The 23997-nt window shown below is 30.0% G+C and overlaps 1 protein-coding gene across 2 annotated transcripts in view; it reads right to left on the reverse strand.

Annotated features, from left to right (window-relative positions):
- Positions 1 to 685: 685 nt before the first annotated feature.
- LOC106679066 (cytochrome P450 4C1) overlaps positions 686 to 23997 on the reverse strand; it is a 29312-nt gene continuing 6000 nt past the window's right edge. Inside the window, exons 3-13 of one of the 2 annotated variants that reach the window (XM_014418005.2) lie at positions 20868 to 20974; positions 18904 to 18994; positions 16875 to 17060; positions 16207 to 16270; positions 15042 to 15153; positions 10324 to 10366; positions 10153 to 10256; positions 7451 to 7611; positions 6366 to 6439; positions 3491 to 3670; positions 686 to 921 (exon numbers count right to left, since the gene is read on the reverse strand). In XM_014418005.2, the coding sequence (XP_014273491.1) occupies positions 758 to 921; positions 3491 to 3670; positions 6366 to 6439; positions 7451 to 7611; positions 10153 to 10256; positions 10324 to 10366; positions 15042 to 15153; positions 16207 to 16270; positions 16875 to 17060; positions 18904 to 18994; positions 20868 to 20974 (1286 nt within the window). In that variant the 3' untranslated portion in view covers positions 686 to 757. The remainder of the gene's footprint in view (positions 922 to 3490; positions 3671 to 6365; positions 6440 to 7450; positions 7612 to 10152; positions 10257 to 10323; positions 10367 to 15041; positions 15154 to 16206; positions 16271 to 16874; positions 17061 to 18903; positions 18995 to 20867; positions 20975 to 23997) is intronic. The other variant, XM_067048069.1, reaches the window with a different exon arrangement.

The following is a 23997-nucleotide window of genomic DNA, read 5'->3' on the forward strand; positions in this document are numbered from 1 at the left end:
GCAATTGGCTGTTTCTTACAAGCCAAAGAACATCCTCTGCAATTCTTATGACTTTCTTTTGAAAAGATGGTCATTTTTCCCTTTTTGTAAAGAATGCTGCTCCCCAGACATCAGCAGTGGCCTGAGAATTGTTTTTAAAATAAGAATAGCAGTTTCTGGTTTTAATTTGGATTTTCTATTTCGGATAGGAAATAGCATTGCTAACCTTGCGTAGGTTTGAGTTAGTTTGATATTGATGTGGCGATTCAAGGAAAGGTCGGCGATCGAGGTGAATTCCTAGGTATCTCATTGTTTCACCAGCAAGATTCCATTTTAAATTTTTATCTTTGAAGCTTCGATTATCAGAACACTTTTCTTACATGAAAATGGTAGAGGGAATAATTTAAATTCCACAAGGAGGAAATTTTACTCAACAATACCATTCTAGTATTAAGGCTCTGAAGATGATATGATTAAAGTATTATTGCTGACCATTGGGTTCATATTTCAGCTACTGGCTAAGTTTGTTGGATTGGGTATTGTGAAACTATCAGAAAAGTTTTAGCTTGATAAACTATTACTGTTATAAAGTCTTTACTTTTATAATTAATTCTTTACTTCTAAATGTAGAAATGTTTGGAGAAACTTGAACCATTTTAATTCGTGAAATAAGAAATTTATTTGTTAAAAAATAACAAATATTGCTATACATCTACCATAAAAAAATAGTTTATACTAAGTATTAAGATTACATATTATATATAAAGAAATATTTTATTCAAGTTTTTCTTTTTACAATAGATATGTTTTGCCCTTCTGTTATATTCATCATAATTTGGGCAGACAGTTTGATATCCTCAAATCTTCTATCAGAGACAACTTTAAAACGCCTTAATACTGTTGATAACATGACCTTTGTTTCATTATAACTATAGTTCATACCTAAAAAAGAAGGTAATGCTGGATCAGTAAAAAACAAAACAATATCTCTACCGATTAAAACAATTACCAAAGCAGTAAGATTATATATAGTGTAATATGCTCTTTTTGTGTAAATAGTATATTTTGATGTATAAAGGGTTTTTAATATGTTTTATTTTATGTATCATTTTGATATTCATTTGTTTTGTTTATCCAAAAAGCAAGCTAACCAAGTTTCATTGTTTATAATAACTTCGTGAGTCAAAAACAGAACCAAGATGGCGGTACATTGAATCAAGGCCACGTTGAGCAGATTCAAATATCATAAAAACTATTTTAACTCTTCCCATCATAATTGAAAATACAGTAAATTAAAGGAAAAATAGAAATCAAGAAATAGTGCAAATGAATAATATTCAGAAAATAAATCATTTGCAAAAATCCCTAACTGTTGTGCAAAAATCGATGTTTACATGTAACCTCAAGGCAGGTTTTGTTTTTGGAGGGAATGGGCAGTCGTTGTGTGGAGAGAGAGGTGAAAGGATGTCTCCAGGATGAAGTCTTCATGAATTTCTGTCCAGCAAGAGTAGGAAGCCATTTTGGACGCCAGAACAAAAGAAAAAAGAAGACACCAGGAATCAACGAAAAGAAGATCGTAGAGCTTGGTTAGTTTGGTTATAACTAAATTTAAATCAAATTGTAACAGAGATATTAATTTAATTAAGTTAATAATAAAAGAGTTTGTATTCTGATTGCCTAGCAACAATACGCCCTGAGATTAAGAGTCTTTTGTATAATAAAATTATATTATCCATTTGGTATTAAAGTTCTTAATTTGAACCCAAGTATCTATTATATTTTTTAAAAAAGTTAATAAAACTAGCAAAGATTCTTTTTATTTTTATTTTTAATAATTAAAAATTATTACAATAGATATCAATATTCTACTCATAATTGTGAAATGATTGTTTTTAGTCAATTCAAAATTTTCCAATTACTTAATCCCATTTGATACTCAAAAAGACAACAATTGATCTCCAGTCGTATTAGTAATTAATACTGAACGATCATAACAATTGTCTGAATCATTTTTCTTCTATTGACTTTTATAAAGCCGTTGGGAGATAGAAAATCCTTCAAATGTTTTGGAAGTGACTGGGAAGATATCTATGACTTATATTTGATAAAAGGAATAGTATGTTCAAGAATGGGGCTTGTGGAGGCCGTTGTGCCTCAGCCTTATGTCTGCAATAGTACCAGTTTGATTCCAACCTGTATAGGTTCAATTTTATTTATAGGTTGGGTACCTATAGGATAATCTCTCCTCCCTTCCCCTCCCTACAATATGTCAGAAATGACCAGGTAGGGGTGTAAGAAAAAATAGTGCTTATATTTGTAACAATAATGAAAATATGGTTTATAATTGACATGATCAAACAGTCTTCAAACCTACCTCCAGCTTCCAGGAGCATGTTCAGAGGTAATACAGTAAAAATTTATTAAAAAGAACAAGATTTGAAATTTCCCAAATATTTTGACTGATTTCCAACATTTTAATGTTCCCAATTCTCTTGAATTTGAATTTTTCATTCATAATTAAGCTGATTGATATTTTTTACAGAAAAATAATTGAAAAAGTTATATAAGCAGTTTGTCCAGTATAACGGACCTGCTATCCAAGACTCTCACCATTAATTTAAAAATAATTGTCTCATGTATATTTGTATGTCTAATTTTTAGTAAATAACAACTCATATAAACCATATGATGTATTCTAGCGATTTTAAAATATTATTCTTAAAATAATTTAAGAATTAAAATATCTAAATAATAAATATGAATCATTTAACAATTATTTTAATGAACAATACAACAAATGTTAAAAATTTTAAAAACAAAAACAATACAACAAATACTTCTTCAGATTTTTGGAGAAGTATTTACACTTGTGATATTTTTTATGGTAAATCTACTGGCAGAATGTCACCTCCCAGTTCTATGAAATCCCCCCAGCTATACTGAGACCATTGAGCCGCCTTCAGCAAACCCTTCCTCTTCCTTTTAATGGGGTGTGGCAATAGAAAGGCCTAGATTGTAAGTGTTTATAAATAAAAATTTTAGGAGGTAGGAAAAAATATGGTAAATTTTGTGACTTGTGACCATGAAACTTATCACTTTCAATGGAATCTGCCATTTATATTTCCACATAGTAATAATTACAACTATTTATACATAGTAGTAAATTCTCTAGGAAGTTATCTATTTGTTGATTTCTATCTCCTTCCTATACACATTAACCAAGACTGTGAAAATAATTCTTAAAATTAAGAGTTAAAGTTTCAGTTGTTACTTAAAAATCTACAGAATTATATAATGTTGGAACAGAGAAGACAGCAACTATTCAGATGAGAATATTCCCAAATAATTGTTTCTTCAGAGATTTTTTTTTTCTTTTTTAGCTGAAATTCATATGGATATTTCCTTTTTAAATCATTCCTAGATTAATGAATAAAATAATTCTTATAATAGATGGACCAATTATGTTCATCATGTAATATAGATCAAATTAATATAAAATACTTAATGTTACCTGGGCAATTTCTAGTGCCGAGGCCAAAGAATGAAAATGAATGCTTATAGCTTTTGGATGGTTCATTCTCCAGGAATCGATCTGGATCAAACGTAGATGCATTTTTCCAGTAATCATCGTCCATATGCATTAACCGGCTACACACAATGACAGTTGTTTTTGGAGGTATAATCATGTCATCTAAAAATTATGAAAAATTGTTATGCATTTTTATTATCAGTACTATTCTTCTAAAACTTAGTTTCTTTTCATATTGTTGGCTAAAAGCCAATGTGATGTATCAGCATATTTAATTATCTTGGGGTTTATTGCATTTTAACACAGTTTTCTATTCTTTCCACAATCCCAAAAAGATCTAACTGAATGTGTGACATCCCTAACTAGATAGAATAAATGATCAATTTATTTATATTGTAATCATAAATCAGCTACCTATTCGAAGAACATTGCAGATTGATGATCTGTGGTCCACAATTTTAACACAGCAGAATCATTTCTCTTTGTTGTATCACAACATATATTCTATTTACAAAAGAAATTTAGAATTAAAATTAATTAATTTGTAGGAGTGGGTTGCTCATTGGTAAGGTACTGTGCTACAAACTCCAAGAATCCAGTTTCAAGTTTCAGGCTGTGGCAGATAATCATTTTGTTTCACTGTAGTAGTGAGTCAGCCTATGGGTTCCAGAGCCCTCCCGGATCCACCCAACCTCATTAAGTGGGTACCCTTAATTGAATAAAAATCTGGTGGTCGAGCATAATTCTAAGCATAAATCACCCCCAAGCACAAACATTGGTCTAGTAACAGTACTTCCTTACAAACATGCCAAAACTTCCAGCCAGTTTTAAATAAGTAAAAAAAAATTACCCAGAAATAATGTGTTATTTAAAGGATAAATACAGAAATAAAGAAAATTCCAAATAACAGCATAAAAAGAACAAAAAGGATATATTTTCTCATTATACAAAAAAATATATACAAATTTAAAAAAAAAAAAATTCTCAAAGGTATTATTTAAAGGAAAAATTTACTGATAAAAAAAATTAAACATTATTGAACTAACAAAAAAATTTCTTTTATTCTATTGCTTATTTTTACCCACCCAAACAACTTGTAACGTATTTTACCTTCTGGTAATTTTGTAATCTTTATAACATATTTTTTAACATTTTAAACATTCTCTATAACCATTTGTCGTCGCCCTCTTATACGTTTTCCTCTTTCAAATAAAAGTTTTTCAAATATCTTCTATCTCTTATTTTTACCCATCCAAATAACTTGTAACATATTCTCGCCTTCTGGTAATTTCGTTATCTTTGTAAATTCAGAGTCTTTCTTGAATCCCCTTCTCCTTCTCTATTCTCTTCTCATTTCTTCTTACCCACGTTATTGGTTATATTCACCACATATTATTATTGCCTTGTTTTCTATTCAATTCTTTTGTCTACCTCAACCTTATATTTTGTTTCCTTATTCTAGTATTATACTTACACAGTTCATTAATTACATATATTTTCTTTTATTTATTTATTTTTTTCTTTCTATAACTTTAATTTTTTAATTATTATTAAATTAAAATATTCATATTTCTTCGATTCTTTACATTATATAATTTTAAAATTTTATTTCCTTAATTATATTATTCTACTTACATATTTAATTAAACGTTTTATTTTCCACTACTCTCATCATTTTATTTTTACTAATTTTCATTCTGTATAATTATTTACTTGTGCCATCCTGTTTCTATTTTCTCTTTTTATTTTTTGGTTTTCATTGGTTGTTATCTTGTTCTTTGTTCTTAGCACTGATGAAGGCTAGAAACTCAGGCGGAAACATTGGCACTTTTAAATAAGTTCTCTCAACTTATTTGTGTTTTTTATTGACTGCACCCTCAACCATCTTCTCATCATATATATTATCGATGGTCGACTATCTTCTCATCATTAAAAAAAAATAGTTTATGTTTTGGGGCTTTGAATTCACTATCTCACCATGTACATGTCACCAAGGGATCTCGTCTTCAATTAGCAGTTATTGTAGACTGTTCCAATTACACTAACTATAACTGTCTGGAGGGACTTGTTCTCTAGTACTTACTTAGACTGAGACAGTCACCAGACAGTAATAGTTGGTGTAATTGTTAGTTATTCAGCCCTCAATGGAACATAATGGCACATTCAGCAATCAGAACTACTCATCAAAGATGAAACGGTAGACAAGATAACTCGGTGACTTGCATCCGGCAAGATCATGAGTTCAAAGCTCCAAACCATAAACTGTTTTTTTGTTAATTCAATATTTAATTTTTTTATCAGTAAATTTTCCCTTTAAATAATACCTTTGAGAAACATTTTATTTTAATTTTATCTTTTTTTTTTTTTAATTTGTATATTTTTTTTATGTTTAACAAGAAAATATATCCTTTGTATTCTTTTTATGCTGCTATTTGGAATTGTCTTTATTTCTGTATTTATCCTTTCAATAAAACATTATTTATTGGTAATTTTTTATTTATTTAATACTGGCAGACAGAGTTTTGGAAAGTTCATTTGAACCCCCACTGCCGCCACAAAAACAAACTTCAATAGTAAATATAAACTGTCTTTGTTATTATTATATCATAAGAGTAGGGATATTATATATCTTTCTGCTGTAATTTGAGTTGTAATATTTGATATATATACATTTTTTAATTAAATCATAACTGTATGTTAGAATACTTATTTTTATTATTCTTAATAGTGTTTGTTCTTCAAGAACTTGAATTCAAACATTAAAAAAATATAATAACAAAACACTAAGCTCAATCATGGAAATATTTCTATCAGGTTAATTAGTATAGATCATAGATCTTTCAATAAGTTAAATTACCTATAATTATTTCATCTTTAGTTCTTCTTGCTAAAGAAGGCCCAGTGACAAACCGTAGAACTTCTTTTATAACCCTGTAAAAAGTAAAAAAAAAAAGTGATTATAATATTAAAATATATAGGATATAGTATTTTGAGTACACTTTAATAAGAATCCATAAAATAAGTATCTCATTCTATTAAAAATTCCTGCTGCACTGGAAAATTTTATAAATTAACAATGCCCTTAAATGAAAACCCATTATCAAAATTTTAAAAATTCATAAAGATCTCACAACAAGCAGCATTGCTGAAAAAGATTGAAAGAATTGAATCTTCCAGTTTTTTCTTTTCAATTCTTAAATAAAAAAAAAAATTTGTTGAGACTACAATGGCCTTTTTGTGTATTTAAAACTCATAAATAGTCTCTCCCATTTTTCTTATTAAAAACAATATGTTCTTGTTTTACTTTCAAATTATTCCTAAAATCATAGAAAAGCAAAGTAAAATACTTTAATGAACAAGTTAATAATGTGATTTTTATTTAATCCCATAATAGAAAATACTCTATTTAATCAAATGATTTGTTTTGTTATTTTTTAAAACAAAATATGTCACAATCTCACAAGAGGAGATCATAACACTAAGAAAAAAGGCAATCCTTCTCCGCCGGACCCGCTCTGCTAAACCCCCGGAGGGCGACGGCCCTATATCACTTTTGAAATATTAGCTTAAAACTGGAAGAGGAGACTTTAAGATAGTTTAATCGAGCAATATTTAAAAATCGCCTGAAATTGGAAAACGGCATCAAACCCTCTACTCCCACCCTCCATGGTAGCCTTATTTATCTGACTTATCAAACAGACAATTATAGCGAGTAGGTTGGTTGATGTACGACATGTCACAACCTCACAAGAGGAGATCATAACACTAAATAAAAAAAATAAACATTAAACAATAATTAAAATTAAAAATAAAAATAAACATTACAAAATGACAATACTACCAGGATCGAATAAAAAATATCATTTAAAGAAAAATATTCTAAATTTGAAGAAAAATAACATTACAGTATACATTGAAATTAAAATAACTTTAAATAATCACCTCTCCAAATAATCCATATTTTTAACATCTATGAATGTCGGATCTCGGTCTGAGTCACCAAAAATATTTTGTTGTTCTTGCCATGCTTTTTCTTGTATCTCTGGTAGTGTAGCCAGAAAAACTAGAACTGTATTGACTAAAATTCCAACAGTATGCGATCCCTAAAAAAAATTACAGCGGATAAGTGGAATTACAGCTTTATGTTAAAATTAGGGTTTAATCAAGATAATTTTCCCAAAATGGTGGAATTTCTAGTACATTTTATTTACGATTTTTTCCTACATTTTTTGATCCATAATTTTTCTGTTTGTCTGTTAGGAAAGTAAGAATGAAATCGAGCCCCTTGAACATACATCTGCAAATAACTTTAAAAATGGTTTCTATCATGCATAACACAGAAACACACCTAAATACACACCTTTATTTGAAATTTTTAGCATTAATGTGTGATTATTATTATACCCAATTGTTGTAAGAAAACAGCTAATTAAATAATGAAATAAAGTTGAAGTTTTTTTTCTACCATAGTATAACTTTAAGGTATGCTAAAACCCCTCCTAACTGACACCTTTTTTCAACTGAAATCCCCTCTTATATAAATTTTTAAATGTCCTGGCCTGGATTTAGAGTGATTTTGATCCCTTAATAATGAACACTCCTCTAACGGATGGAATCCTCAATTTTGTTTTATCAATCAATAAATTTATCTTTCTGAACAGGCACTTGCAATATGTTGAAAATTGAATTAGTTACTGAACAGACACTTATGAAATGTTGAAAATTGAATTAGTTGCCTTATCAAATAAATTAGTTGCCTGGTAACCATTCTAAGACCACTAGAAATGTTTTTCTGTGTTAAATTTGGATTTATATGCTGCACTATACCTCAGTTTTTGGAAAATTTGAAAAAAAATTGTTTACAATGGTTTACAGTTTACCTTATACCACATAGGTGAATGATAAGAACTATAGTTAAGGGAGAAACAATAGAACCACATATAGAGAAGGTGAAAGGAAAAAGATACAAATGTTTAATAGAAAACCCAATCCCATCTGACGTCCCAAGAAGAGATGCAGAAGCATGCTTTTGCCTGACAACTGACCTCAACAACCTGCAGAGTTATCTCCACAAGATAGGCTTGGCTCACGATCCTAAATGTGTACCGTGTATTCAAGAATGGATGGAGACCACCCTGACACAAGTCCTCTGACTAACATAAGAAATAAGACATTTGCCAATGATCACTTAAGACTGTAGCAACACCACTACCTTTGTTCTATGTCATTACTACTACAGCAGCCAAAACCACTATGGCCCAGCATGACGCAACCTACTAGCTAACACAGGTACTGCTACTGTCACCAGGCAAATGCCATAAATTAATATTTCTACTATTAGTTATATATACTTTAATTGCACACATTTAACAACTATATAAGATATTGTAATATTCATTAATGTATTATTTGAATGAATAAATATTATAACAGAATCTGTTGATCCACTGAAAGCTAACATTATACACATAGTGTTTTTCGATGTCGTTTAATAGTCCAGAGACTTGACTTGGCAAAAATTGGAAAACCTCGGTATGAATAACCACTTCATTGTATTCTCCTCCTTAGGAGATAGAGGGCAGCAGTATACATAGTGGATCAGTACATTCTTGTGTAATCCTCTGTCTCCTATGAATCTCTCCTCCTTCCTATACCTTCTCTCCTATCTCAAGGACCAGTGGCTAGCACCTAGTCAGGATTTACATTCACTTTCGTGCCTGCAGACTAGTACCTAATTCATTACTTTACTGAATTTATTAACTAATTAGTAAGAGATTTAGAAATGTGTTTCCATATCAATTAATTTTTAAAATTATTAGTAGATGTATGTTCTATGGACTGCATCGAGCTCCTTCTTTTACTATTTGAACAGTTGGTACAATTATAAGTTAATATGGTAGTATAATTTTCTGAGAGAAGAACATACACGGTTGGGAGTAAGAGTACAAATAAGTAAAACCTATTTCATTAATGTCAACACTTAAGCCAAAATTTCAGGCCTACCCAGACCAGAGAAATTCACATAAATCCCTAAAATGTTATTGAATGATAAAAAAAAAAGTTATGTATCACTTTTTATCTGAATTTTATTTATTTCTAATTCAAGTTCCAGTATTCAGTCTCTTTATGCCATCGCTTGGTATTTTCAAAACCAACATTTACAGGAGACTGTGAATACAAACATATGTTAGAATTACTTATATAAATTTGACATATTTACACCAACATATTCACTCTATGCCTTATGAAAAGATCCAACAAATTTTAAAATATACCTACTCATAATGGATAAAAGTATACCAGGAGACAGTGAATTAAAAATACAACACAGTATTGGTTATGAAGTTTTATTGTGAAACCCTTTGGTCTAGAAGGAAATGGGAGGGAAGTTGCTATATGTGAAAATACTAAAGTAGAATCAGTGTTGCCATGCAAATCAAAAATTTCCTTTTTGTATCACTTTGATTGTCAGGATATTCACAACCCTCTTCACCATAGATTCTATTAAAATATTGTTAAATTTGTTTCAAAATTACTGCAATCGCAAATGTTTCTTGTAAACAATTAAATAATATATTTTAGTATCTTTTAATTAGATTTGTTTAGTACATGAACCTTCTGTATTGTTACATAGTTATACATACCACAAGGACCAATTCCAATATCTCTTTTTTGAGTTCTTCAGAGTTTCCATCAACTGAAATATTTTGTTGCAGTAGAGCTTCCACATACAAATTCTTACTCGCTTCTAAAAAATAATGAATTAAAGAAATGTATAGATTATTGATTAATCATTATTCACCAATCAAACAAACCTTTTGTAATGATTTGCTGTTTATCTGTTGTATTTTTCAAAATCTGTGAACAGAATAAAAATATTTACAATTTTTACAGCCACTAGTTAATCCTTGATGCATAAAAAAAAAATCCTCCAATCTAATTCTATAATTCGTTTTGTTATTCTATGATACAAGATAAATTTAATTTTAAAACCTGATCATTGATGAATTAGAAATGATAATTAAAATTTTAAACATATTATATATTATTAAACATTATTAAAATATATATTAAACGTCTTATGTTACACTTAAAGAGAATCCTGTCCCAGGGAAGATTTTTATCTTTACCGAATTTTTCGAAACAGTCTTACCAATCTTCTGGAGCATCAGGAGAACCAGCATTAATAATTTCAATTTCTAAGGTATCTTGAGACACAGTGTGTGTGTTAACAGGTCTATTGACTGAATGTTATCTATTTTTTTACATGTCAAGAAAATGATAAAACCATTTTCCATCTTTGCTAATATTTATCTGATTTAGATAATGCTTGTTTTGTTTTTTGTACAGGATTAAATAATCTTTTAAAATAGATTTTTTTTTTTGTATATGTATATATAGTTGACCATAAAAATTTAAATATAAGAAGATAATCAAGGTTGCGGTCACAAAAACAACTAATAGTTTTAAACTATTTTAATGTCCGAAGTTTCGCCCCACTTTGCAGGGCTTCATCAGGGCTGTTCAAAGTGAAAGGTTGAACTGTTCTTATATTTAGACTTTTTTTTTGCTTTTCCAGAGTTTTGGAGCAGAGTTGGGCAGGAACCTTTACATGATTATTTTAATTTCATCTTCAATTACATATTCCAAATATATAAAGGTTAAGTTAAATTAAAAAAAAAAAATTATTTCATCACTATGGTGGCAAGAAAAGATTTAACGAACTGGTGAAGCAAAACAACCCAATGCACATGAGCTAGCTAGTTTAAGTCAAACTTATGTTTTATATATGCATTTTTCGTCATTCTATATAACTTTTTATTATATGTTATATAATATTTTTTTCTAAAATATTTGGCTTTCAAACAGTTCATAATAAGTCTATGTTACAACTCTTATTTGCTGATATTGGTTTTGAGTATGGAATAACTAATGTCCCTCTTATCTTCTTAAGTTAATTATCAAATCCCTTCATAATTTATATTTATCCATTTTTTATTATATACAAAAATGTATGATGGTTAATTATTTCAAGTAAACAAAATTAAAGGTACTTTAGAGAAAGATTTTTTGAAAAAAACGATACATTTAAGCCCTGTTAAACTATTTCAATGAGGATAAGGACTATCTCATACATAAGGACACTTAATTATACTTTGATATATTGATTTTAATAAAAATCTTTAGAGCTGTTTTCGAGAAAATCAGAAAAATGTTAAAAATCGATTCTATAAAGTGGCACTTCTAGTTTGTCAATATTACTGACTATGTTGCTGTCACACTATTACATATGGCATATACAAAATTAACCCACCTTAAATACCTAATTTCAGTTTCATAGGAAATTTTATTTTTAAGCTATTCTGTTCAAACACAAAGACATTTTTTGGAGACTTGGTTATTTCAACTCAGGAGGAGTCCAAACGTTTATTTCTGTAGAAAAACTTTTTTTTTTTTAATAATTTATTTATTGTTATTTACAACTGTATAACATATATACAACAAGTAAATTTGTTGTAGGTGAGATAGAGACATGATACAAACATGTGGAGAATCTACCCATTAATAGAACTCCAATAGCATTTGTAGAGGAGAAGATCCCGAGGCCATCTTCTTTTCAGATGCCTAGAAGGATTATTAGGTAATGAAGGAGAAGCCAAGTTACAAGTGGATTTGGGTAGTTGGGAAGTTTTCCATGGAAGGAATGGTATCTGGTTTTGGCCAAATCGGTAACATATGGGACATGGAGGTCATGATGGATGACTTGATTTGTGACAAAGTAAGGAGCATTAAGGATTTTATGAAGTATTTTGGACTGTAAGGATTGGATTCAGGAGGAATTTGATGGTTTAGTGGAGCCCCAAAGCTCAACTCCGTATGTCCAGATAGGCCTTATAATAGTTATGTAGATCAGTCTTTTGTAATGGATTGGCAATTTAGACTGTTTATCTAGTAAATGTTGTAATAGTCTAAATCAACGAGCAGTTTCTTGTCTTTTCAGTCTTGTATAAGGGTTCCATGTCAGTCGTTTGTCGAGATGTACTCCTAAGTAATGGATCTGTTCGACAGGAATAAGTGGGGTACATTTTTTTTTTAACAGTTGATTATGGGGGTGGTATACAGTCTCATACAAAAGACACCCCTAACTATATATGTCATAAATAAAAAAAATTAAGATAAAATAAATAGATTAAAATAATAATTCTTAATAAAAGATAAAAGTACAATAGAACTTAATAACAAAAACAATCACCTTTATGGATTTAAGAAGATAAATAATTGACTTCTAATGGAAAAAACAAATAATAAAGTTAATTTAAGAAAAAGATGAAGAGAAAAAAAAAATAAAATAAAATTTTAGAGTGACAATAACAGAACTGATAAATATAGAACTTATAACAGGACGTCCAGCCATAGTGTGGGATTTAGTCTTCGGGTTGTGGTTGGGTTTCCCAAGTTGTAGGTCACTCCTTTTTTAACTGTCGGTATCTGGGAGTGGACTTTTTTTTTATGTAATTCTCTATTTGTAATTCCGAATGCAATAGGCTGTTTCTTACAAACCAATTCTGAAGACTTTATTTTGAAAAGATTGAATTCCCAGGTATCTTAATGTTTCACTGGCAGGTTTCCATTTTTCATTTTTACTTTTGAGGATCAGTTCTGGTGGGTCTGTTGGGCGTCTGAGAGTAAAAACATTTGAAGTACATTTTTCAGTGTTCAGACTAATCATCCATTTAGTGAAGTATTGTTCTAGTTCAAGGTGACTTTGCAAAGTATTTCTAGCTATTATTATGTCATCAGATGATGTTAGTTTTGTTTTGTAATGAATTAAATTATTCTTCAAATGAGTGGCTTTATTGTTTCATGAGAATTACAGTCCAGTTTTGTTATGTAGAAGTTGTGTATAAGCCCTGGAGTTGGCAGGTGGGGTACAGGTGTTAACAAAGCAGCATACCTCATGTGTTTATAATAGAGGGGTAAAATTCCTAGTAGCTGCATTTCATTACTCAGGATACTGATATACCTGACTGAAAACTGTCAATTTACTACTTACTTCCCTCAGTCACATAAAACTTTGTTTTTCAACAGAGTTGGATTCATTTTACTTCATGTTTTTAATTGTGTTTCATTATTTTGTTTTTTTACCAGTGTAGGCTTTAGACAGTTGGTGCCCATCAGCAATTATTTTCATTCTTCTAACAAAAATAGATTAAAAAAAAAAGGATGTAATTTAGAAGGAAAAAAATATTTAGGTTGGACATATTTTTATTTAAAGTTTACCACTTATTAATTAATAAGAAAAATTAATATATCTCAAAAGGTTTGTAATTTTCATAATTTCAAATAAGGATATCTCCCAGGAATCCAGATTGCCCATCGTAAATCTGCATTTGAATTTGTGAATTTACTTATTTCCTTTAGATTGCTACCAATGTGGAGTTTATCTACATGCTTGTACCATACCGCTATGATTTCCTCAAATTTACTTGATGTATTTTATGTACAGTTGTAAATATCAATAAATAAATTTTTAAAAAAAACTTATTTCCAGGTTTGTACACTGATTATTTTTATGAATATTTTAGAAAAACAACTATTTTTTTTTTTTTTGGCAAAAACAATTTTAGTTAATTAATTTATTTGATATCATGTTATTGAATTATATTTATGTATAAACATAAATAACTTCATCATTTGATTAATTACGAATTTTAATATCCATTTTTAATTGTTCTTATTTTAACTTAAAACCAAAAATTAAACATTTAGTAATTAACAGTTATATTTCTTTTAGTTCAAACAATATTATGTTATCACAAATATCATTTATTTTTTTATTTGTTTTTAATATTGACAAATGGTAACATAAAATGTAGTATTGATACTAATACTTCACTAAAATGCTGAAAAAAAAAATTTAATATAAATTTTCAGTTGCTTTAATGAAAACTTTAAACTAACACAAATATTTTAAATAAACTTTAATAATTAGTTTTACTTGCCAACATGTTCTTTTATGGCTAACAAACAAATTTATAACAGTCTATAAATCTATAAATGTCATAAACAGAAGAAAATTATTTAAAATTGAGTTTCATTTTATTTAGGATACTTTTATGTCACATGCTCAAATGTATGTCTAAAAAAAAATCATATCAGAGGTAACTCTGGGAAAGAAATGATATTAAAACATTTTCTACTTTTGTTGAAATGCCTATCATTTTATTATGCCAGGATTTAGTGTTATATTAAGGCTTCCTAAAATGTTGTTTAACAATTGCGTAATGTTGATTCTTCATCATAATTGATCATCGCAAATATAAAATTTAATATTGAAAAATATATTATATATATAAATATCACTTTATATTACCATCTGGTTATCCATAATAATTTTTTTTTCTAAAGATTCTTATTAATAGATTGGCATACAGATATACAAATTGGCTAGGGATCAAACTTAATTTGTTAACTGTTCTTTTAATAATCATAATTATATTTTTAATAATTATCACTATTTTATAATACTTACAAATTCTACTATTTGATTAAATGGCTTCATAATACTGGTAACAGCAACAAATATATTGAGGAAAAAACCATACACAGGATTGAAGAATGTTTTCGCAACCTTTTCAATTCCCCTATAATAAAAATTAATATAATTTTATTAACTAATAAAGCTAAATATAATTCAAAATAAAATTTAAACAGATGTTTCCATTCTAATTAAAGTACAGTAGAATTCGCTAATCTGGACCACTCCTTTATATAATAAAAAATAAAATAAAATCGAAGAATCGATTACATATATAAAGTAAGTCATATATACTTACATTCAATAAAACTGTATTATCTATAACCTACGGGATAAGGCTTGAATAATCAACTTTAAAATACCAATTCTTTTTATTTAGAATAAAATCCAAGCTACATATTAAAATTTTGAAACATATTTATTTTCTCAATTTCTTAATCAGCATATATAATTAACCTTTTCATTAAATTAATATTCAACAATATTTAATGTTATTGAAAGACAATTAACCATGAGTTTTAAGAAAATACATATTCGTGTACAAACAAAAAATTGTTTTCCAAGAAACGTTTTATTAGCTTTTCAACACTCCACCCCTTGGGTATTTCTTAGTAACCAACGCCATTAATAAATTTTCCCTTTATAGCTTTTTAACAAACAACTACAGAAAATTTCAGGGTATTTCACCGTATAATATTTTAAAAATATAATAATAAATTAAAAATATTATTATTATAAAACCCACAGGATTACTCATGGCAAACATAGCAGAGTAAATAATTATATACCACAGCCAGATTCAAACCCTTTCCTAGGAATTAGTATCACAATGCTTTACTCACTGTACCACCCCGCTCCATTCTGAGCTTGAATATGAGAGATTAATATTTATAAAGTAATTAAATATTATAATTAAAATATTAATATATAGGTATTTTAAGGTATTTTTGATTAGCTGTAATCCAACACTGGAGAACTGAGGCTTTTGGATTATGGAAGAGGTAAGTTTCGAATTATTTTCAACTTGGATTTTGATTCTGAAGCATTATAGTTATTACCAGACATCTAATTACCTTTTGTGTGAGTTGTTGTACAAATCATTCATTTCAAAATAGACCGTTTTAATATAGTATTAGGGGAGTTAAAATGTTTTATTTACCATTCTAAAAATTCGTAGAGTTCATTGTCATCTATCAAGTTCAAATTACAGTCAAAGTGAGTTTCTGAAAAAAAAAATTAAAAAACATTTTATTTAACTTAAAATATATAAAACTAATTTACTGATTAAGTTATTGGTATGGGAAGGCCCATGGCACAAATATTTATTTAATCCTGCCATTTCGTAATTTAAAATTATTTTATTCATATTTCTTAGATGGCATATCTTGAAGTAAGTTTTGTTCATTTTTTTACCTCTTCATAGAAATTAAATTGTTATTATTTCAATATAAATTAGTTCTTGAGATATGCATAATTTATTATAACAACACCTGCATATTTTCATTCTATGTTTCTTTTTTTTTTTTTAATGATATGATACTATTTTGAAATTGAGAATCTCAAAAAAGGATGTACTAAGACAGGAAAAATTCTAAACTGTAGTAGGTCAATGGTAAAGATGAATGGTCTGTTGTTCGAAGATTTTGAGGTCGGAGAGGAGCTGAGGCAAGGGCTCTCAATTTGTACAAATATTCTATTGTGATGAAGTTGTTTTAAGGGTGTCACAATAAACTATTAAAAAAATAGGTAAATATTACATTAAAATAATATAAAGCTTTCTACTATTTAAATTGTAATAATATAAAAATTTTTATTAAAAATATTTACCTAGTATTGATTCCATTGTAGCCATCATAGAGTACCTTTTAACCTTGAAAGGCCCAGTTTCCTGTCCCATTTTTTCAACCATCCTTTTGGAAATTTTGACAAAAGTATTGTGGTAATTGATAAGGTTCATATTTTTCATTGAGTGGTTAATTATTTTTCTTCTCTGCTTCCATTTTGAGTCTGAATCTAATTTCCATCAAATACAATAAGCACTGGATAAGTTATATGCTGGTAGATAAGTGACAAAAAATTACAAGTATAATTATCAGCTATTAAAAGTATAAGAAAATAGGAAAGATATAGGCAACTATAGGATGGCCTGTTGGTAATACTAAGCGACTTAAAATGCAGCTAACATTTATTGAGACAACAAAATTCATTATCACAAGCCTAGGCCTGAACTTTGAGATAAGAGAGTTTCTGCCTGACTTGACTAAACAAAGCATTTGGACGTGTCCGTATGATATAGTGCTGGATCTAATAATGCCCATCAACAGATGCATGACCCATAAGAAGTAAGGACTGTGGCATTGGCCACTATAGCCGAGCGCTACCCTCAGCCAGAATGGATCCGTATATACACCGACGGCTCAGCTACAGGAGCAAACAAAAATGCGGGTGCAGGAGTCTATAGCAGCCTGTTTCAACTGTCAGCACCTGATGGAGCAAATGCAGCCAATTTTGATGGAGAGGTAGCTGCTATTACTTTGGCTTTAGAAAAGCTTACTCACGCCTGCGCAAAGAAGATAGTTCTGCTGTCGGATTTGAGGTCAGCACTGCTGGCAATAGCGTCTGGACATCCCTCGGCAAATGCTGGAATTCTTGAATGCTGGAAAACTATAGAAAATAAAAGGGAAATACTTAAAGTATTGGTGATGCAATGGCTACACGGAAATGAGGAGGCGGATTGACTAGCACGGATAGGGGCTAGCCAACCACAGCCGCTTCTTCCTATCTCCATGGACATGACGAAAGAAATGGCCCGAAGCGCTATCACTAAAAGAGCAGAAGAAAGGAGTTGAGGAGAATGTCGGGGCAAGAAATGGCCAGTATTGCTAGACCCTAAGAAGCGCCCTCCATTGACTTTACCAAGAGTGGTGGCAGTAGCATGCTTCAGGTTGGCCACTGGGCATGACTATCTACGGCACCACCTGAAGAGGATAGGAGTGGCCGAGTCTTCAGACTGCGTCCTGTGCGGAGATGGTGAGATGACCTGCGATCACATATTTACATGTACGGCAACGGCGGACTTAATTTCAAACAGAAGTTATGTAAATAAAGCTAAAGTATACTAAGCTGTTCGGAACAAAATGGCAGAAATTAAAAAAAAAAAATTGCTTTAAAAGAAACCAGTCTTCTGCCCTTATCATAACTCTAGAGAGAACCAGCCAGAAATGACACTTTTTCCATTTCTACAACTCTGGAGGGAACCAGATTGTACATTGTACAATCACATAAGGCTATAATTGGTACAATTACTTTGGCTTAATTAAGTATTATAATTGTGAACTGCAGTTACAGTAGTTTATCAGGTAGTTACTATTATTTATTATTACTTGTAATAGAAATTTTATTTCTGAAATTTAAAATTACAATAATTATCATTGGAATTACTATTTATTCAACAGTGGTTCACAGAATCACTCGTTTATTGATACTGATTACCTCATTTACGTGATATGTCATGTTATAATAATAACAATAATGAAACACATGTACTCCTTATTTCATGCTGTCAGGCAGATAAAAGTGGTTTTACTTTAATTTTTATATAGAAACTATTTTATATGGTACAGTTCTGAAGTGTCACCCAAAAAAGGGAGGTGGAAACAACATTTTTTAGCCTCACTGTAGATGGAATGCCAAAATTAGTCTACCGTCTACCTACTCAATGAAGCCAAATCCATTATTTATGTATTCAATAATATTTTTACATGTTTTGTTTCATTTAAAAGTTATGTAACTCTTAAAAATAATACTCTTTATTATAAAACAAATAAATTTTTAAAAAATAGTACAATTTACTTACAGGCTTTCACAAATGTTCCTATCCAAACATTTTTAATATTCTCATATACAAGGGGCTCTTTGTCAACAAAAGCTGGATGCTCTGCAAGTTTCTGGAACCATAATTAAAATAAATTTAGTTAAAGCCATATTCTGAATTCAATTATTTTGATTAATAAATAAATTTATTGTTAATTGGAAGCTTATAGGCTGTTGTTTGAATGATACTAGAAGTACACAATTGTTACACTATTATTATTTTTGTATATAACTATTGATATCTATGAAATACTAAGCAATTACTTGGACATAATATTTATTTTTAAATTTATAAGCATTAACTGCTAAGTGTTCAACTCTGTTCTTTTTTATATATGTCAGCAACATAGTACTCATTATCTCAGTTCCCCTAAAAATTTTCTTAGAGTTAATTGCTCAAGCATTCAGAAATGGAGGAGACATGCTTAGGGAAAGAATGGAAATCGATTGTTGAGAAGATCTTGATGATCAGAGGACCTTAGGTCCAAATATTATTAAAAATTTGTATAAGTTGTTGAAGTTAAAAAACTTCCAAAGATTAATATAATCTATTCTATGTCAATGACAATTGTCCCATATTCATGCACCTTCACAATCCTAAAAATGAGTTATTTTTATCAACAATTTTCATCCTTGTCATATGTGTACATGAATATGGGACAATTGTCCCGAAACGTTGTACAACAATGAAGAAAAATATAGATAGATTATATTCATCTTTAGTAGTTTTTTAACCTCAAATATTTATAAAAATTAATATAATCAAACTTCCTAAAAAGAAAATCCAGAATTATTAATAATAATTCTTCCACAAATTCAACACTGAATGACTAAATGGGGAAAAAATATGAAAGAACTCCTGTTCAGTCCACAAGTATTTTAAGTTTTCGAGCGCTAAGTCCCTGGTTAATTATGTTGTCAAATAGGACCAACACCATCTATTGGTTCCCAGCGATATTAACAAACTAATAAGCCACAGCACAATCTAGAGTGCTTTTTTAAAATTTGATTTCTTTCGTGAGAATCTACGGTTGGTTCTCATATGACTTATAATCCTAATCGTGACTACAGGCTTGAACCCTCCAGAGCAAAGTATCCTTCCTGTAAGGACCTATGGCTAGTTCCCGTAGGACTTGTAATCGCTAGGCTCGTGCCCTACGGAGTGAAGTTTTCATCCTTTGGGGATTTACACTTTCCGTAAGAATCATCTTGTCCATTCATCTTCTAACATGAATGAACAAGCATTGTCATTTTTTGATGGGCTGAAGGCCTGTGCTGCTCTTCAGAGATATCGCCCCTCCAACAAGACCTGGGAGGTGGCAAAGCACTGTCCCCTTGGTAGATGTCCTCGCCGAGGGAAGGACTTCGGGCTCTGCAGCTTGAAGTCATATCACCACCACCACCAGCCGGAATGGTCCCTCCCCATTCTATGTAAGACTCCAGCTATTATGTTACCAATTAACCGCCTTCAGCGGGCCCTGTAACCCGTCTTATACTGCCATACGGCAAACAAAGTTAATTTGTAAAATTTGTATATATACTATGTATTGTATTATATATTTGTACTTGTAATTATATATAAAATAAAGAGGATTTTGAAAATAAAAATAAAAAAACAAGCATTGTCAAGACCTTCTCGTGTAGATTACCTCACATCTTTAAATGGAGTCAGAACCATCTAATCTAACACAGCCACCTTTACAAACCCTTATGTGAGTCATCTGGTTCACAGACAGATTGGTTAAACACATTCAATAATAATTTTTGAGTATTTTGAACAGAAATTGTTTAAATATAGTCGCGAGGTATCACTCAATAATTTAAGCCATCAGATTTAAAATTTTTTTTGAAAGCTCAAAATATTGTTAAATACTTAAATACATTACCCTCTCGGCTAATCCAGGTAAAAATAAATTCATATCTTAACAATTGACAAATGAATTTTACCTCAACTATTGAAGGATCTGATATAGCCAGTACGGGAAGGCAATAAACCCACACTACACAAACACCTCCACCAGGAGGAAGTCGTCTTTCAAGAAGTGTTAGGATTTCTGAAATATAAATTTTATTTTTCTATTAATGATGTAATCCATTCTTAAAATGCCACTAAGTTTAAAATAAATAATGAAACTTAACTTAAATATTAACTGGAAGATATTGATTTACCGTGTGTAAAGATGAAAGGAATATGGTCCGGGTGCGGTCAAAAAAACTCAAATAGTAGAATATACTATTTTATTGAGCCAACGTTTCGCCCCACGTTACAGGGCTTCGTCAGGGCTATTTTGACGGCAGGGTTGTTTTGACTGCCGTCAAAATAGCCCTGAAGAAGCCCTGCAACGTGGGGCGAAACGTTGGCTCAATAAAATAGTATAATTATCTACTATTTAGTTTTTTTGACCGTTAATGGTCGGGGATTTGGTAATAAACAAAACGTATTTTTTTGTACCGAGGTTTTGACCTGAATTTCAGGCTTTCGTCGGGGTTGAAAAAAATAAAACGAGATAACTTTTCTTTTTTATAAATGTTAAAGATTTCGTAGACAAATACAGAAGATAAAATATAATATGGATGATAAAGTATAATATAGAAGATTATATTGTAGAAGATAAAATCTATTTTATCTATTTAATTTATAATTGTTAGGATTTGATACGAGAGGAATTCGAAGGTTTATGTTTTTTTTTTTTTGTTTTTTTTTCATAGCCTCCTATATAGATTTTAGTGCGTATTTGGTACGTACATATAGGAGGTATGCTATATGTATAGCTGGGTGTGAAGGTTTATGTGGTATCCATATTAATTTATATATGGAGCCCCAGTTATAAATTAAGTGGAAGTGTAATGGAAGTAATTAGTGAAGAAATGGGGAAATATACTTATCAACTACTATATATTTATAGTGACCATGCTAAATCACATAAGTGCCCAACATGGATTATCGTTGAATCTCATGATGACAAAAAAAAAATTACAACTCACATGTCACCAAACTGAAAACAGATCTTCCAGAAATAAACTTAGTAGATGAAATCACATAGCTAGGTCAAAGGAATTTTTTTAAAGATAGACAATCAACAGAGATTCAAACAAAGAGTGCTATGGCTTGACGGAAATATTGGAGCTTACGAATGATAATGAAGAACAACAATGTCAGCCAGCCTTAAAAACATTAGCTTTCAATAGCTGTATATTGCCTGTGATGTCTTTTATGGGTGCCAAACATGGTCTCTCGACAAGCGCCGTGAGAAGATCAAAGAGATTCAAACATGCCAAAGAGCAATGGAGAGGAGCATGTTAGACATAAGAAGAACCCAAAAGCTCAGTAGTCTAGCAATAAGGAAATATACCGGGGTCATAGCTGTAATCAGGCACGTCAAGAAGATGAAATGGCAATGGGTTGTGCATCTAATGAGGAAGAACGACGAAAACTGGGCCAAGAAACTGACAGAGTGGATCCCCTTGGATAGGAAAAGGAACCGAGGCAGACAAAGAAGAAGAAGGGTAGACGAAATAAAGAAGATAGAAGGAACACTGTGGTCACGAAAATCCAAGGACAGAAAATACTGGAAGATGAAGATAAGGGAACTCAAGTACGGATATCCCTCGTTAAAGACTTTATTACTCCTTTAAAAAGGAACTCTATATAAATGTATATAAAGAAAAAGTAGATGTAAATAATGCTATTAATGTAAAATAACTGTATATATGTATATAAATAAAGACTATTATTATTATTGAGGAGAAGATGGTTGGGGGTGCGGTCAATGAAACACAAATAAGTATGACTAACTTATTTTAATGTGCCGACGTTTCGGCTAGAGTTTCTAGCCTTCTTCAGGGCTAAAAACAAAACAAGATAACAACCACAGTAAGTATAGAAAAATAAAAAATAAAAAAGAAAGTATAAACAAAATAATTTTACACATACAATGAATGAATTAATTCTATCTTGTAAAACTATTCATTGTATGTGTAAAATTATTTTGTTTATACTTTCTTTTTTATTTTTTATTTTTCTATACTTACTGTGGTTGTTATCTTGTTTTGTTTTTAGCCCTGAAGAAGGCTAGAAACTCTAGCCGAAACGTCGGCACATTAAAATAAGTTAGTCATACTTATTTGTGTTTCATTGACCGCACCCCCAACCATCTTCTCCTCATTTATCATCCACGGTCAACTATCTCTCATAATTATGTATTATTATTATTATCTATTTAATTTATTGTTATGTATATTTCCAAATTTATTTATTATTATTATTTTCTTTTTGTTTTCATATTTCTCTGAATTAAGGTTCTTATATATATTTGCCTATTGTAATATTATACAAGAGATTTGATGATTCTGTCATATTACCTATCTATATTCTATGAACAATGTTATCCTTTTTGAGGGTTATTGAAGAAATGGGGAAATTTTATTCCTGAGAACAGATTATACTTGACTTGGCAGTTGGCATCTTTGTTTCATTTTGACAGGTACTCCCATCTAAGTTTATTTATTTATATTAAGATCCTTAATATTTCCTTTTCCTTGCTATTATACGTCACCTTTACCATATTTACTTCACCTATCTGTTTTACCTATTATACCTACCTCTTTACCATATTTATAACTAGTTGTTACAAGTATTTGTCTACAATTTAGAATTTGATCATACGTTGTACTTTTGATATTTGAATTTGATCCTCGTTGTACCTATTAGTAACTAGTTTCTAGTCCTCCAATATATTTTCTTCCTTAAACTATTATTATTATTTATTTCATAAACAAAACTAAAAATAATTTTTTTTTAAACATATTTTCTCTGTAAAATTATTTTAATGTTTTGTCAATTCTTACAATGTTTGTATTTTGTTTTTCATTTAGCCTTGCAAATTGGGGCGAAACGTTGGTTAACAATAAATAGTTTTCTTTTACTATTTTGATACCTTTATATCTTCGTACGGTCAACTTTCTTCTTCCAAAATTATATAATAAGGTGTAGATAGTTGACCGTAGATTAATGATTGGAGAAGTTTGTCGGGGGGTGCGGTCAGCAAAGAACAACATAAATAAACAAAACCATATT

This window comes from Halyomorpha halys, unplaced genomic scaffold (assembly GCF_000696795.3).
Source record: "Halyomorpha halys isolate HHAL.00 unplaced genomic scaffold, Hhal_1.1 Scaffold12.1, whole genome shotgun sequence".
In the NCBI taxonomy this organism is placed as follows: domain Eukaryota; kingdom Metazoa; phylum Arthropoda; class Insecta; order Hemiptera; family Pentatomidae; genus Halyomorpha; species Halyomorpha halys.